This window comes from Lissotriton helveticus, chromosome 3_1 (genome assembly GCF_964261635.1).
Source record: "Lissotriton helveticus chromosome 3_1, aLisHel1.1, whole genome shotgun sequence".
Taxonomy (NCBI): Eukaryota; Metazoa; Chordata; class Amphibia; order Caudata; family Salamandridae; genus Lissotriton; species Lissotriton helveticus.
In genome coordinates, this window is record NC_136061.1 from 796,320,190 (window position 1) to 796,337,174 (window position 16,985).

The 16,985-nt window shown below is 48.0% G+C and overlaps 1 protein-coding gene across 7 annotated transcripts in view; it reads right to left on the minus strand.

Moving 5' to 3' along the window:
* The window catches only part of PLEKHA7 (pleckstrin homology domain containing A7), a 988,577-nt gene that overhangs the window by 99,345 nt on the left and 872,247 nt on the right, over window positions 1-16,985 (minus strand). For all 7 annotated transcript variants that reach the window (XM_078681034.1, XM_078681032.1, XM_078681039.1 and 4 more), the window contains 2 exons: window positions 9,937-10,008; window positions 9,728-9,808 (listed from right to left, as the gene is read on the minus strand). In XM_078681034.1, the coding sequence (XP_078537160.1) occupies window positions 9,728-9,808; window positions 9,937-10,008 (153 nt within the window). The remainder of the gene's footprint in view (window positions 1-9,727; window positions 9,809-9,936; window positions 10,009-16,985) is intronic.

Genomic DNA, 16,985 nt, shown 5'->3' on the forward strand with positions numbered 1-16,985 from the left:
GCCCCACCTCCGGCACTGACAGTGGCGGATCCAGTGAGTCAAGTATGGGCTCAGACTTTGCCAGCAGGGCTGCCGCTGCTAGCAGGGCCACCATTGCTGGCCGGTTCACCAGTGCTGCTGCCTACAAACCCGGTCGTCAGCAGCTTTAACACTCTGAGTGTCTTGCCCGTCACCCAACAGAGTGGAACGACCATTGTTCCTCAAAGTATCGCCCCTATTAACACGTCGAGTGTGCCAGCAGTATCCCAACAGATTGCCACTCCCATTGTTCCCCTAAGTGTCTCCAGCATCGTCCCTCAAAGTGCTACCCCCACCATAAATGAGGGTGCCACCCCGGCCATGCCGCCGGCTGCGGGTCAAGTGCCGGCCAGAGAAGGGGCAGCACCTAGCACGACGAAGGTTACGGGGGCGGGGTCAGGGGGGTCGGCTCAACAAACATCGGGAGGGGCATCCTCAGCTGCACCTGCGGGCATGGGGAAACCTGGCTCGAAGTTAAAAGGCGGTTGTTCCCTGGCCAGACAGGTACCACAGGCTGCTAAAGAAGGTATATGGAGGAGGGAATATATCGACATATTGACCTTGCTAATGCATGACAATGCGGGTGCAGACACCAGGAGGATGGGTAAGAAAGAGGAGGATAAGGTTAGATTTCAGCGCTGGCCGGAAAAAACTATTGAAAATTGGACCGAGGCGTTCAACATATTGGCAGCTATCATTGTACAGAAGGACCCAGCTCAGAGCGAGGCCCTGATGGAATATGCAAACTCCATTCAGCAAGGGGCAAGGGAGTCCGGAGGGATGGGGTGGTTTTCTTACGATCAGGAATTCAGGAAGTCAATGGCAAGTTGCCCGGATATAGGGTGGGACCACACTGATATCCAGCTCTGGTTTAAGCATATGTGCAGGACTGGGAATAGCAAAAGGGAGACATTGCATAAAGCGCAAAGCGAAGGCGAGAATAAAAGGTGGGAGCAGGAGCAAAAGTGGGAGCAGTATCCAAGGAGGTCCTTCCAGCAGCCCTTTCGGGGGGGGCGGGGGAGGGGACACGGAGCTGAACCAAGACGTTTTAACTCGGGGACCTGCAGAATGTTCAATAATGGAGTATGTACCTGGGGTAGGGCTTGTAAGTTTGCCCATGAATGCAGCAAATGCGGTGCACAACATGCAGCAATTGCCTGCACCAGCGGACATAACACCCCCCCGCTACGTCCCAAGGAGCGGACAGCGCGAGACAATAGGTTACCCGAACAGCACAAAGGACAGACTGAGCATAACAACGAGATAGGCTTCAATTTCCCTTCACAGCATAGAGAACGGTCAGATCACGTTAAAGGCCCACTTTTCACAGGACAGACTGATCATACCAACGAAATAGGCCCCAATTTTCCCGCTAAAGGCCCCCTTTTCAGAGAGTTACAAGAAAGAGGACGAGCTGAAGTCAGCAAGGTGTCTGGCAATGACGTATTTTCTAAGCCAGGGAGGGGGGCAGAGCATACTAAAGGTCCATCCCCCATTGTGTTGCAGAACATCTTACCACTGCTAAGAGTGTATCCGCTAGTGAAAGAGCGAATGCTTTTGGTCGATGGGTTCGTTGACGGCTTTAAAATTCCGTATAAAGGCCCTCGGGGACCCAGGGACGCCTTGAATTTGAAATCGGCCAGGGACTTACCACAGGTGGTCAGTGACAAGATCAGGAAGGAGGTTGACATGGGGAGGGTGGCAGGTCCATTTCCTTCACCCCCATTAAACAATTTCTTAGTTTCACCACTAGGTTTGGTTCCAAAGAAGCAGCAAGGGGCATACAGGTTGATCCACCACCTATCTTACCCGGAGGGCAATTCAGTCAATCATTGGTTGGAGGAAGGGTCATGTTCGGTCTCCTATTGCTCGCTGGATATGGCCATTGATTTGATCAGAAGAACAGGCAAGGGAGCGTGGTTAGCCTAGGCAGACATCGAGTCAGCGTTCCGCCTCTTACCAGTTCACCCAGACAGTCAACACTTGCTGGGTTTCAAGTGGGAGGGGGCATTCTTTTTCGATCGTTGCATGCCCATGGGTTGCGCGGTCTCATGCGCCTACTTTGAGGCATTCAGTTCTTTTCTCCAATGGGCCCTCACGGCCAGGCATGGTATTCACCAAGTCACCCACTATCTAGACGACTTCCTCTTTTTTGGCAGGGAGGGTTCCCAGGAATGCGCAGAGGCCCTACAGGCCCTTGAAGTCATGGTGGAACATTTAGGTGTTCAATTACCACCTGGAAAAACTGAAGGGCCTGCTCAGATATTGACATTCCTGGGCATAGAACTTGACACAATGAAAGGAGAATCCAGACTCCCAGCGGAGAAAGTGGATGACCTGAGGCAGGACATTAGTGCAATGATTGGCAAGGGTAGGACAACGCTCAAGGAGGTTCAAAGGCTGTTGGGCAAATTGAACTTCGCAGCGAGGGTCATACCGGCTGGTAAGGTATATTCCCGCAGGTTGGCAAAGGCGACGGCCAGCGTGAGAAAGAGGCATCATTTTGTAAGACTGGGGCCGGGGTTGCAAGCAGATCTACGAATGTGGGACGAGTTCCTGAAGAATTTCAATGGCACAGTGATATGGAGGGCCCCCTGGGAAAGTAGCCAGGGCTTATGTCTATTTTCAGACGCATCCGGGCGAGTAGGATTTGGGGTGATTTTTGGAGAAAAATGGTGTGCCATGAAGTGGCCTGATGCGTGGCGCAAGAAGGGAGTAACTGCAAATATAACGGTCCTGGAACTATTCCCCATTGTGGTGGCACTGCATTTATGGCCAGGTGAATTGGCCAACAAAAAGGTAGTGTTCTGGTCTGATAACTTAGCGGTGGTCCAAGCCATCAATGGCCTGAGTGCCAACTGCCCGTTAGTCTTAAGTCTGCTGAGGGAGTTAGTGAGGGCAGGGTTGGGAAGTAACATTGAGTTCAGGGCTCGGCATGTTGAAGGTGTCAAGAACGTGGCAGCTGACGCTCTCTCTCGCTTTCAGCTGTCACGATTCCGGGAAGCCTGGCCGCAGGCGGGGGAGGAGATGACACCATTCCCGCCCACCCTTTGGCGGCTCCTTCAGTGGGGGAACGGTTGAGGAGGATGGGGCAACGTTCCCTGGCCCTTACGACCAGGAGAAGATATGCTGCCCAACAGACAACTTTCAGCGATGTGATCCGGTCCCTGGGAGCATCAGCATTGAGTACAGCGGAACAAGTCGAGACTTTTGTAGTATGGGCAAGGGAGGCTGGCAAGTCACACTCCTGAGTGTGCGGCCACTTGGCAGCACTGAAACACGAGACTCAATTAAATGGGGAACAGGATCCAACATGCTCATTCCAGATTAGGGCAGCACTGAAAGGGTGGGCCAGGGACGAAGTGAGGATTCCCGACAAAAGGGCTGGAATCGAATTCCCAGCTCTCCAGCGCATGTTGGACACAGTACCATCTGTCACGAATTCGGCATTCGAGGCTCAGCTCTTCTCGACAGCCTTTTGCTTAGCATTCTTTGGGGCCTTTAGGGCCAGCGAACTAGTGGCCAAATCCAAATCTGACAGATCAGGGAGGGCTTTAGCCATGATGGACGTCTGCGCCAGGGATCCATTGGTACTGTGGCTACGAAAATCCAAAACGGATCAAGCGGGGAAGGGCGTGTCCATCACCTTACATGCATTTGAGGATCCCAGGTATTGCCCGGTCACCTTGGTTAGGGAATATCTGAAAGTAAGGCCTCTGTTAGCAGGCACCTTTTTAATTCATGCAGACGGCACACCATTGACCAAATTCCAGTTAGAGCGAGTGATGGCCTCAGTGATGGCCAGAGCAGGGTTGTCAGCCACCAACACAGGGCAAAAATTTTCAAGCCATTCTTTTAGGATAGGGGCGGCCACTGCTGCTTACAGGGCTGGGCTGGGTGAGGAAGGTGTCTAGAGGGTGGGAAGGTGGTCATCCTCTTGCTATCAGCGCTATGTCCGCCTCTGAGTCCGGTGGCCGCAGATGGCCGTGCCTTTCCACGTGGGTAGGGAAGAGGAGCTTTAGGGAAGCAGGCATGTTTTCATAAAAAACGGTCGGAAGTACAGAAATTGGAGTGTCGTCAGTAATTTCCAATAACGATTTTGTTTGCAGTGCAGCAATTAATTTGTAGATGTGAGAAAAAAGTAAAATAAATTTGTTTGGAGTGCAGTGTCAAACTATAAATAAAACAGTAATGCCAATGGTGTCTTTTCTTGCAGCTGATTGTCGCGTGTGGGTGATGGGCCATTCTTACGTTACCAGGTTGGAGCAGAGGGCGAGGCGCAAGAGATGGGATCTGAGATGTGGACTTTACCTTAGCGAGGACTCGAATTCTATGGCTGGGTTTCCCGGGAATGAGATGGGGTCAGCTAAAGTGCAGACTGCAGCAATGTTTAGCAGAACGGGGCGGTTCTCCCAGCATCCTGATTATCCATCTAGGGGGGAATGACCTGGTCAAGGTGGGGAGGAGAGCCTTAATGGAGGCCATACAGAAGGATGTGACAGCTATAACTAACCAATTGGGAGCCACGGAGGTAATATGGTCTAAGATTGTGCCCCGCAAGGCCTGGAGGGGAGCAAGGTCAGTAGTTGCAATAGAGCAAGGCCGGAAGAGGGTCAACAGGTCCATGCAGAAATTCATGGAAAGGAGGGGCCTGGGGTTCATTAGGCATGCGCTGATACAGGAAAGGACTGAAGGATATTATGAAAGTGACGGAGTCCATTTGTCTGGGCTGGGAATGGATATCTTTCTCTTAGACTTACATGAAGCCCTGTCAGCGGCAGGGTGCCGGTAACTGGGTAGGTGGGGGGGCTCTGTCATCGTCGGGGGCCTCCTCCAGAGCTGTGGCGGAGTACAGGGCGATCTGGAAGCAGATGGACAGTAGGGGTACCTCTGCGGCAGAAGGATACAGTCTAAATACCTCTGCCTGGCACAGTAGGGTGCCCGAGCCAAGAACCTGGAGCCGAGGGGGTTCCAGGAAACAGCGTCGGCGCCCCGTTAGTCCTTCGGGCGGTCGGGGGGCCTGAACCGACCGGGGGTGTGCCTCATCTCCCGCCCTGACAGGGGGGGGCGGGAGTCTAACAAAATAAAGTGATAATGTACTGCACCGTCTGAGCATCGACTCACCGTGCAAGATGGCTCCTTGGGCATGCGGGTCAGCGAGAGGCTGCCGCTTTGGATCGCCTGTAAGATGACCCACCTACCAGTACCTGTGTGGTACGTAATAAACCTGCATCACTGCTTTGCCACAAATATGTCTCATGGTTTCCTTGGTATATAAGTGTATGTGCGCAGGGCGGAGTAAGCACTGATGGTGTGGGCACTATGCCGCTGGCACCACGACATGAAGGGAAGTATGGGGGGACAGCGCCCTAGTCCCACACATCTGGCGAGCGCAGCCTGCAGCGCGCCCCCCTGTGCCGCCCCCCCCCGGCCAACAGCCAATGGGGAGGGCTCTTTGGGGACGGGGGAGGGCGCGTCCAAAGGTATATGACCTGGCCAGCAGCTAGGCTCGGCCTTTCTTTCCCGCGCCGTGGCTGCTCTGCGCTGTAACCCACCCTGAACCCTGACCCAGCTGCAGAGCGGCTGGCACAGTTTTGAATGCCTTAATGATCATGTCTTATGTTGCAGGCGGAGTCACAGGGCGATCTGGAAGCAGATGGACAGTAGGGGTACCTCTGCGGCAGAAGGATACAGTCTAAATACCTCTGCCTGGCACAGTAGGGTGCCCGAGCCAAGAACCTGGAGCCGAGGGGGTTCCAGGAAACAGCGTCGGCGCCCCGTTAGTCCTTCGGGCGGTCGGGGGGCCTGAAACGACCGGGGTGTGCCTCATCTCCCGCCCTGACAGGGGGGGCGGGAGTCTAACAAAATAAAGTGATAATGTACTGCACCGTCTGAGCATCGACTCGCCGTGCAAGATGGCTCCTTGGGCATGCGGGTCAGCGAGAGGCTGCCGCTTTGGATCGCCTGTAAGATGACCCACCTACCAGTACCTGTGTTGTACGTAATAAACCTGCATCACTGCTTTGCCACAAATATGTCTCATGGTTTCCTTGGTATGTAAGTGTATGTGCGCAGGGCGGAGTAAGCACTGATGGTGTGGGCACTATGGCGTTTGAACTTCCTTCAGGCCGTTACTTCTGGATTTAGTCAATGTGTTAGCTGATCACATCACAGAACCTCTGTCACAGTTTTTAAAAGAAGAACAGTATTAACTTCAGGATAAATGTACAAATGTATAAAATGTTTCCGCTACCTCTAAAAGATCAAGAATTTTGAAACGTTGTCTACTGCCAAACATAACAAGCGTTTGCAATGCAACAGGCCTCGCATTTGCGAGATTTTGAGTTTTTTGCATTATAAATAACAATGCCTTTCATTTATGTGTTTTAAGAACCTGTTTGGTTAGGCTATAACTGTTGAATTAAAAAATAAGGGCACTTTTATAAACAGCATCCTTTAAAGTACTGTACAAGAGTATTTCCGAAACTACAAACAGTTTTTCATGGTGGAGAATAAAACAGATTTTGCTGGGAAAGTCTTCTCAAATCTAATAGTTACCTTCTTCATCCTGTTAATTCAGCTTTAGTGTTTTTCCGTAGAGTGGGACGGGTGCCAGGAGTAGTCGTTAGGGGGGGTTAGGGTTCTACTAGTTTCCCACCAGGAGGCCAAGCAGCCTACAATTACCAAAGAGCGGCCCTTTTGATTGAAAGAAAAGCTTCAGAAATGGATTTAAATGCGGACTAATACGCGAGATTAGATTTTATTTATTTGACAAGTATTATATAGCGCTGTCTAGACCCGGAGGTATCACAGCGCTTTACATGAGGATCAACAAGTTACAAGTTAAATCTGTTACAAGAGAATAGTCAAACATAGTATAAAAAAGCAATATTACAGTAATTTGTTAGGGGGAGGGGGAGGAAGGAGACATATCAGTGAGAAGGGGAGAAACTGTGCCTAATATCCGGCTGGGTAGGTGATGACCGCGGGGGTGAACCAGGGCCGATCCCCTCTATAGCTGTCTAGGCAGCTCCACCAGGAATCGGCCATAATGCTTGGACTCCACTGTCAGGATAATGATCAGGTTTAATCTGAGAATGTCGACATCAAACGAGGGAGTAGGAGAGATGAGAAAATGCAGTCCTATCAAAACCCAGGTGTGAATGGGTTTATTGTTTCAGCGATTAGCAAGTCGCAATCAGCAGGAAGCTCAACGTCCGGGAGAGGCAGCCACCAGAGAACCGGAGAAGACTGTGGGCAGAACCAAGTCAAGGGGCAGGTACCATCTTAAAGTCAGGTGTTGTCCTGGCACGACCTTAAAGTGGACACCACGGCCTCGAAATGCCCCCAGAATAGAGCGCCTTTAGAAGGGGGATCAGATGAAATGCCCCAATAGCTCAGTTTGGGAGTGCCCGGTGGCAGTAATCAAGACTGGCCCCAGCCGCCATCTTGAGGTCAGGCCCTGAGAAGGCTCCGCAATGAATATTTCGGCCTCAACAAAGTCCCCAGGCCAGATTGCTGTGTCAGGGGAGATTCCCAGTAATGCCCCCACTGCTACGAACAGAAGGACTCAGGAGCCTTGCTCACCTCCTGATCCTGCTGGCAGCTTCGGGATCTATCGCTGCGGCGGTAGTCCCCACGGGTGTACTGTCAGCACATCGACTGGGGCATCAGCAGGAGGGCAGGAGGCATCTCAGGTATCCCGGCGGACTCACTAGAGAATAGCAGACTGCATCCACCTAAGTCGCAGCCGATACTGCCTCTGTGGGGCTGAGTCGTTCAGGGAAACCGCCCGAAGAGCGGCTATGGCGTCATCTTTGGATTAGAAGTGCTTGTTGAAAAAATAATGAAACTGACACCTGGGGGGAGTTTTAGGATTTTTTCCTTGCCAGTTAATGGAGGTTCAATAAAACTATTACCGCTTCTCGGAATACCAGAAGTGGGCTCGGTAATCACCCTCAGAAAAAATGTATATTCCATTGGGGTAAAGCCCTGAATAAAATCTATCATTAGACTATAGGTTGGCAGAGACTTTTAAAGGTTGTCGTCTACAACACGCAGCAATTTGGCAAAAACGATGCACTGCGGGATTGTTTCAAAAGGCACACGGACACTGCACGACCAGCCTTTGATTGTTTTGTCCGCCTAGGTATGAAATGAGCATTATCACAATATTTTAGTGCAGCAAGGGACTCTCAGGTTTTCTTTCAAGCATGACATGTCTAGGGGCACACTGACCCTCGCTCGCCGCATGCATGCGAAGAGGTACAGATGAAAAGCAGATACCAATTTTAATAAATATAGTTTTCACAGATGCAAACAACAAAACGCTTCACCTTATAAAAACTCTAAAGCTCTGATCAGCTCAAGAGATTCTGCCATGCTACCGGGGGCTACAGCAGCCGCTGGGGGTGCTGTCTAGTATCATCAATGAGGCAGCAAGAAGGAAGCAGCTGCAAGGCACAGTGAGCGTGGCTTGGCAGAGTTCAAAAGTCAGGTGAAGCACTGGAACCCTGGAGCTGGCATTACTGCCGCTACTCTGCCTTTGCACGTGGGCGCCATCTCTGCCTCGGCTAGTTCTTCCAGCCCGCTCTTTGGCTTCTAATCTCCTCTGCAGCCCTTCATGATTTCACCCAAAGAAAAGTGGCGCCAACGCTCCCAGCAGCATCGTAAAAAAACACATCACATGGTTATTTTACGATGTTGCTGGGAGCAATGCCACCAACACTTTGCTTTGGGTGAAATCATGGACGGGAGACAGGCGTGCGGCCGCCATGATTATATACAATGGGAGGGAGGGGGTTGGGGGGATCTTGAAGGCACGGGCAATGGGGTGGGAGGGCGGCATATTGAAATCAAGGACGGCGGGGGGATATTGAAGGCATGGTCAATGGGGAGGGAGTGAGGGGGAATATTGAAAGCACGGACAACGGGGAGGGAGGTCGAGGGTTAGATGGCACAGACAACGGGAAGGAGGGGGGGCGGTGGGAAGAAGGCACCAAAGCACGTCCCCTTGCTCCTGCAGGCAAAACGCTGTGGGAGTGAACATTACAGAGAGTAACCTGACCCACGAGGACGAGGAATGCACCTGCCACCCTGCGCTAAATAGGTGGGACATGCATCCGCCTATTGCCATTTGTGTGCTTTCATTATTGAAAGACACATGCAAAAGCCAATCGAATGTGTGGGAGGAGTCAGACCCACACGGAGTAGACACAAGAAGTCTTGCAGAGCAGCGCATGCCCGCTGCTAGGCTCGACTTAAAAAGTGTGCTGACCAGTCTCACTTTAACCACATTGCTTACAAATGGCCTTTAGGTGCACATTGTAGATTGGGCCCCGCTGTGTACTTCCCTAACCAACAGTTGTCACAGTCAATGACTTGGGGTGAAAGTAGCTCTTCCTCCTCCCTACAAGTAGTCTTCATCAGAGTTGAGCATAAGGATATAGAAAGCGGTCTATTTGAGTACTGGCTGCTTTGTGTATTAGAAGTAGCAAAGTGATCATAAATACTCAATATATGCAAAACAATATTTGCTGAATTTGTACATCAAGCAATGCATGTTTCTAAATAAATACACTGCTAAGCACTAGGCTGAAGAACCTAGAATTGTATACTAAAAAAGGGCAAAAGACATCAGCATAATATAATTGCCATGTTTTACCGACATTTACAGAAAAAAAGCGTGGCAACAAAAAACTATATTTACTTTATTGTCTTTCAGAATTCTCATTTTGTCTTCCAAGTCCTGCAACATCCGATCCTGCTCACAGAGGACACTAAGCTTGGCCTAAAATACAGAAAGACATTCACATGCTGTAAAACACGGACGGCACACTTGTTTTACAATTTTGTTAACATTAATATCCAGACTTATAATGGAAAAGGAACAGCAACTCGCCATTGGAAAATACATACGTCAACATCACTTTCGGCAACACGAAGAGGTTTCGTATATCGATCTTTCCCCAGGGACTCTCGGCCTGTGACCTTGCAACAAAGAAAACGTTAAAAAAATATATAAGAAAACACTAAACAAGCGAAAGCTCGTCTGTAAAGAACAGGTACAGCTGATTGACAAGGCTAAACATTGACAGGCTGAGGTCAAATTATGATTTATGTGAATTAAGTAACATTAAATTTAAAGCGAAGTTTCTAAGTGACATATCTCAAATGCTTCACAGACAATTGAATACTCCTTAATTGCAGACGTGTTTTACGAAAAGATGCCTTTATACACATGGGAAACACGGATTGAAATTCTGGAGCACTGAATACACCTCTCTGCTTAAACCGGATTGGACAAATCAGCTGAAAATAGCAAGTGTCCCACAAAGTGCGAGACCCTTTTTGAGCGGTCATTAATGACAGCATTATAACACTTCAAATAACGCATCCCCATGAAGTAGTACAGTCCCTACACCCATGTGTGAAGTTTTTCCAGCAAAATAGATGTCTCGAACAAGAAGGCTTTTTAAAGAACTCTCTTAATACGTCAATTTAAGAAGGTAAGTGATGTTTAAATAAGCACGGTCATGTTTTATTTGCCTGAGCAGGGAATCAAAGGAGAAGCAGGGGATTAGCCCTTATTAGCAGAAAATGCTACACAGGTATAAGTATTAAGTAATGTAATACACATAACTAGCCCCGGTGCTCCAGGAAAATTACATTTTCCTTTTGGGCACTCACCTTCAATCAAATAAGGGGTTTCTTTAAATATGGCACCTTCTTGTGGCAATCTCATCGCAGTGCCCCAAAATGCCTTCCTACCGCGGTGTGCCAGTACAACTGGAGCCTTATTTTAAGTTTTTAACGAATTGCTAGGTCACAGTCATTTCTTGGTGGCTCAGGATATGCGCACTTTAAACAGATTTGACATTTTATTATAAAGGCCGTTGTTTTGGACTAGATTGCCCAAGAAGTGTTTATTTATAATGCACTTTGAACATTTCTTACTATGGGATAAAACAGATTAACATTAAACATATTACAAGATTTTGGTTGCCATTAAACATTGCCTAAAGCAGGGTTCTCCAAAGTCGGTCCTGGAGGGCCTGATCCATTCCAGATGTTTATCCTATCCCAACTTAGATACATGTAGTCATCTTAAAAATCTGGCAAGGATCCAGCCCTCCGGGATCAACTTTGGAGAACCATAGTCTAAAGATTGAAAAGAAAGTTATTCATGATAGGAATCCTTATTTTTCTCTTCTTTCCATCAAGGCATAACTTGATCTAACAAATAACAAACTAACAAAGCCAATAAGCCCGGTGTTGACTACCTACTTTTTGGCTTTGTCATTGCTTGTTTTTCATGTGTTTATCAAAACTTTGTTATTGGGGAAACTGCCCGTCTCTCATCAATCCCCCCCCAAAAAAGAAGAATAAATATTGGCTAAAGACAAAACTATTTGATCCCAAAAGGCACACATTGATATAGTAGTATCTGTCATTTAGGGAGATATGCTTCTTCTACCACTCACAGTGAAATACACTAATGGCTGAAGTAGGCGAACTCATTCATTACCCCGTGTATGTATTTACATGGCATTTCTATAAAGCAAACCTAGCCAAAAGGCAGCGTAGTGCTGTACAGGGTCAAACCTAAGCATAAAGTTGAGTAAGAGGAGATGGAACTGGGCTGCTGATGGTTAATGCATAGTGATATAGTGTTCTTTAAACTGGTGAGTTTTCAAATCTTTCTTAAATCAGAGCAGCACTACGACGGTTCTAATGGATATGAAGACGTTGTTCTAGATTCTACATCCCGAGTGCATAGATGGAAAAGGCCTGCGGTCTTGTTTTTTCATTATTACGTTTCCTAGTCTGCAGCCTGATGGTAACCTAGCTGAGGGTGTGCTAAGATCCACCAGAGATGGTGAGCTTGTCTGCAAGATAAGCGGGGGTGCTGGTCATGATAGCTTTGTAAATGATGTAGTTGTAGTTTTAAAGACGATCCGGACCAACAAGGGGAGCTAATGGACTTCCATCAGGATGGGATGATGTGATTATATTTCTTCAGCCCCTGGATGAGACGTGCTACAGCAGGCAAGATGCACCTAAGGGGTGCCAGTGTGGTATCAGCCATGCTGTATGCCATAATTGACTGAAAAAAATGTGAACTGCTGAAAGTCCCTTTAAGCATAAAATAAACAATTATATTAAAATCAAAATGTCTTGGCTAACACCAGACCTAAAAATGTTGCAACGATCAATCAATCAATCAATCAATCAGGGAGCTTATAAAGCATGCTACTCACCCGTGAGGGCCTCAAGGAGCTGGGTTGGGGGCAGCTCCAGATCAGTAGAAGAGCCAGGTCTTGAGGTCCTCCCTGAAAGTGTACAGGGTCGGGGAGCGCCTGATGTTCACAGCGAGCTCATTCCAGGTCTTGGCTGCGATGTATGAGAAAGCTCTACCACCTGTTCTGCGACTGCGGATGCGAGGGACCTCTGCCAGGGTGAGGTCAGCAGAACGGAGATTCCGCTTGGGTACGTGGAAGGAGACTCTCTCATTGAAGTACTTGGATCCGATGTTGTTGAGGGATTTGTAGGTGTGGGTGAGGAGCTTGATAGTGACCCTCTTCTCGACGGGGAGCCAGTGGAGGTCTCGTAGGTGTTGGGTCATGTGCTTGTGGTGTGGAGTTCTAAGGACGAGTCTGTCTGCAGCATTCTGGATGGGTTGGAGTTTGTGTAAAAGAGCTCTGTTGATTACGGCGTATAGGGCGTTGCCGTAGTCCAGTTTGCTAGTGATGAGCGTGGGTGACAGTCCTTCTGCAATCGGGGGGGGGGGTCCATTTGAAGGTCTTGCGGAGGATGTGCAGGCAGTTGAAACTGGTGGAAGCGATGGCGTTGATTTGGCAGTTCATGGAGAGGGAGGAGTCGAGGGTAATGCTGAGGTTTTGTGCGTGGTCTGGGGGGGGGGGCTTCCCGAGGGTGGAGGGCCACCAGGTGTTGTCCCATACGGAGGTACAGGGGTCGAGGATGAGGACCTCAGTTTATTTGCTTCCCTATGGTAGAAAAGGCATATGTTGCATAGTTATTTACGGTCGGTTTCTGAGGGCTCCTTCAGGACTTAGGGTTTTAGGGGACCAAGGTCCAAAATACCACCTGCAGTTACTCGTTACAAGCCCTGGGGCTCCGGGTACAGAGGTGCTGGTTGGGGTGGTAGCTTTGCATGCTATGCCAGTGGAAAGAAGGGGGCCACCTAGAAACAGGCTGCAGAGGGGGATTTGGGGACAGGTCTAAGAGCTCCCAATGGGGGGCTTGGGTCACAAGGGTCCTGGGAACAAGGGGGCACAGCCGGTTTGTCGGTACCCAGGCTGGGGCCCTTGGGTTTAGAGTGGAAAGGCCGGCTGGGCTCTATGCATCCTAAGGTCTTGCGGTTGTCAGTCTTGCTGGTTGAGGGTGCAAAAATAAGAACTGCTGGGACACTCTGGAAATGGGTCTCTGTGGTGCTGATGTCCCTCAACAGCTGCTCAGTCTCAGTGCTATCAGAGTCCTGACTGGACATAAACAGTCCTTGGATGCTGCAAGGGGGTTCAGTACCCCGGGTATTGGTCCTGTACAGATCAGTTTGGTCCTGGTGTCCTCTCACTCGGTGGGGGGACAGATCATATCTTCAGGAACACAAGTACCTCTTCCTGGGGGCGCTGCATTGGGCTGAACGGGAAGCAGCTACACAGTAAGCCGGACTCTGCTTCTTCAGTGCCTGAGGACTGCAGGGGAGTAGCTTCTCTACTCCTAGGGAGATTGCTGGCAATTTGGGGGAACACACCTCCAGACTAGCTAATTGCTCCACCTCTCTTGGTGCCAAATGGGCCAGGGCAAGGGGTGAAATGTTTCCTGTCTGGGGAAGCCTGGGTCACATATTAAAGGCAGCAGAGGCCTTTGAAGCCTCCTGCCTTGATATGCTGATTACTTAACCATCCTGCTTTGGAGGAGGTGATTACACCTCCTCCAAGAGCAGGCATCGTTTCTGCCCTCAGAGAGCATGGGCGCTCACCTGCAGGTAGACAGAAACCTGTATGTGGGAGCTAGCTGGTCTACACCAGTCAGACAGTCCACTAGCAGTCAGAAGGTTTTCAGGGGTAGCTCTAAAGTGCCCTCTGGCTGCATGTATTAATAAATCCATCACTGGAATCAGTGTCGGTTTATTAATATGAGATGTTTGATACCAAACATCTCTAGTTTCAGTGAAGCCCTCATGTAGCTGGGGAATTCGTAATTACCAGTGTCCAGCACATGTACTTAAAATGGCTTCCCTGTTCACTTGTAATATTTAAGAATGAACTTAGACATCACAGGGGCATATCTACTAATGCAGAAATGTCCACACATGTAGAATATTGCACCCTGCCTTAGGGCTATAAGACCTGCTGTAGGGGTGTCTTACCTATACGGCATGGAGTGTCTGGAGAAATGGCACACTGGAGGTGTGCCATGTCATGTCTGCACTTTTCTCTGCACCTTGACATGCAGCCTGTGATAGTAGTTTGCATGATTGTGCTGAGGAGTCCCTTAGGGTGGCACAATACATGTTGCAGCCTTAGGGACTCTATCTAGCCTCCTTGCCCTAGGTACTTTGGGTACCACTCACTAAGGACGTACAGTGGGTGCTAAAGGGATTGCCAAATGGGGGAACTATTGTACAGTTTTAGGGAAAGGGATCTGGCACTGGGGACCTGGATAGCAGGAACCCAGTGCACCTCTGTCAAATGTGCATGAGATGCCAAGCAAAAAGTAGGGGTGACCATGTAAGAAAAGGTACACTTTCCTACAAAAATGAAAAATAAATTGCCACTTAAAGCCTCATATATTTTTAAACCCATTCAACCAAAAATTCTGGAATTACATCCCACTAAGTATGAGGCAATGACCATCTCTCAAAATAGAATTTAAAAAAGCTGCTGAATCTACTATCTACCGCCTAATAAATTATTACACTATCTGTAACACTTTCATTGCTACCCTCTGTGACCCTATACCATGCATCACACTGGTTAAACCATCTATTTGGATAAATACTTAAACCCTGGAAATCTTCACTGCGCTGGTTAATATGCTTTCTTCCAATTTAACCTGTAGATATCTTGCTTAAAAGTCTCATATGTGCAATCTTTCCCTGGGCCATGCTGAAGCCTTCATCCGAGCCCAGATGAAGCTGAAAACCATTGTTTATTTTTCTCACTTTCTGCAAGATGGAATTTTAATTTTAATCCCCCTGAGTTCCTCTTTACTACTTGACTTCTCGCTATGTGATCACGTGGTCCATACTGATCTCGCCAGCACTTCTCAAGAAGTGCTCCTCAAGTGTTCTTGCAGTTAAGAGTGTCTGAGGTAAAAGGTGAATCCCTGGGTGATTCCCCTGTTTTAGTCACAAGGCCAGTGGGCCAGCATCCCTGCTTTCTTGTATGATAAATACCCTTAAACCCCTAATTCAGCTAAAGAAACCAGCAGTCATACACTTGAGTGCCAGTAGCTCATCAAAATTATAATTTGTCTTGCTAAATCTTGTCAGCACCCCACTTAGTAATTTACTATTTGCCTAATAAGTTTTGAAATGCTTTGTTTGTTAACTAGTGATCTATGCACATACAGGATATTACTGATTAGTGCATGTACTCTATCAGGCACAGTAATGGTACTACACGAAGAATGTTGCAGAACATTTGATACTTGGAAGAAAAAATTGCATAAATCTGCATGTAGAACTTCTAGCATTTACTCCCAGATACTAGAAAATAGACGACAAGATTCTATGCTTGGCCTTCGAGTGTTTGCATGGTTTGAGACTAGCATACTTGGAAGCATAGATCAAGCCAAATTATCTCAATTTATGTCTAGGCCGGTAACCTAACCAGGACGATGGCTCGCTTATCGATGTACAAATAGGCAAAGGGACAGGAGAATGTATATTATGGGATAAACTACTGGAATAGACGTCCATTTGAGAAATACTACCTTCCAGCTGTTGTGAAATTTTTAAAGGGCCAAAAATGCTCCTATTTTAGTAGGTTTTTGGATCTTTTGATAGCCAAAACGTATGCTTTTTATAATTCCAGCTCGCAATTTTACATGTAAAATACGAACACAACTAAAAGCAGTAAAATCTGTGTGATTATCAATAAAAATATTGGGCTAAAATGCCCGAGTCGTTTTGAGTTGAAGTAATTTGCTCATTTTCAAAATGTCCAATTGCCAAAAAGGCTGAATAATCAAGAGAGCAATTAGAAAATAAAACAGCAAAAAATGTACAAAATTTGGCAATCGATGCCTCACTTGGTTTTGGCTGTGAGGATTTTCTTTGGAACCATTGTCAAAAAACAACGTCAAAAATACTGCGCAAACATGTCTTCCTACTGTGCAGGGGAGAGCACCGCTTTCTACAGGAAGTCTTTATACTATTCATTTCAGGTGCATGTCAGGCCAAGGATGAACAGGCAGAGGTGTAGGATGAACAGGCAGAGGTGTGGGAAGAACCCGGCAAGAGAAGCAGGGTCTTGAAAACTGAGCTGCATGTTGAATGAAGGGGAGGGAGAGTTCAGTGAAAGGTAATTGAGGGAGAAGAGGGACTATCCAGAGAAAACAGAGCCTGGAAGAGATGTACAGCGAGCGAGTAAGAGGGGAGGAAAGATGCGATTACAAGCATCTGGGACTGCAGGAGACTGCAAAAAATAATAGTGGGACAGCATTAAAACAAGAATTCAAAACATCAATAGGTGTGGCCTTGGTAGGTTGGTACAATGGTTATTTTTCTTTATTTTTTATTGCACGTATATGCCACAAGAATAATTTACAAATAAGCGGCCGCCTAAATGTGGTCCACATCGAACTAGGTTTGTCACTGAAGAGAAAGGAACTACTTTTCGGTAGATATAAAAATGTGCACAGGTTTTGTGCAGTCAAAGTGAATGGAGACACTTAATAAAGTGGGCATATTGTTTTCCTTTCTATTTGTCCAGCATATA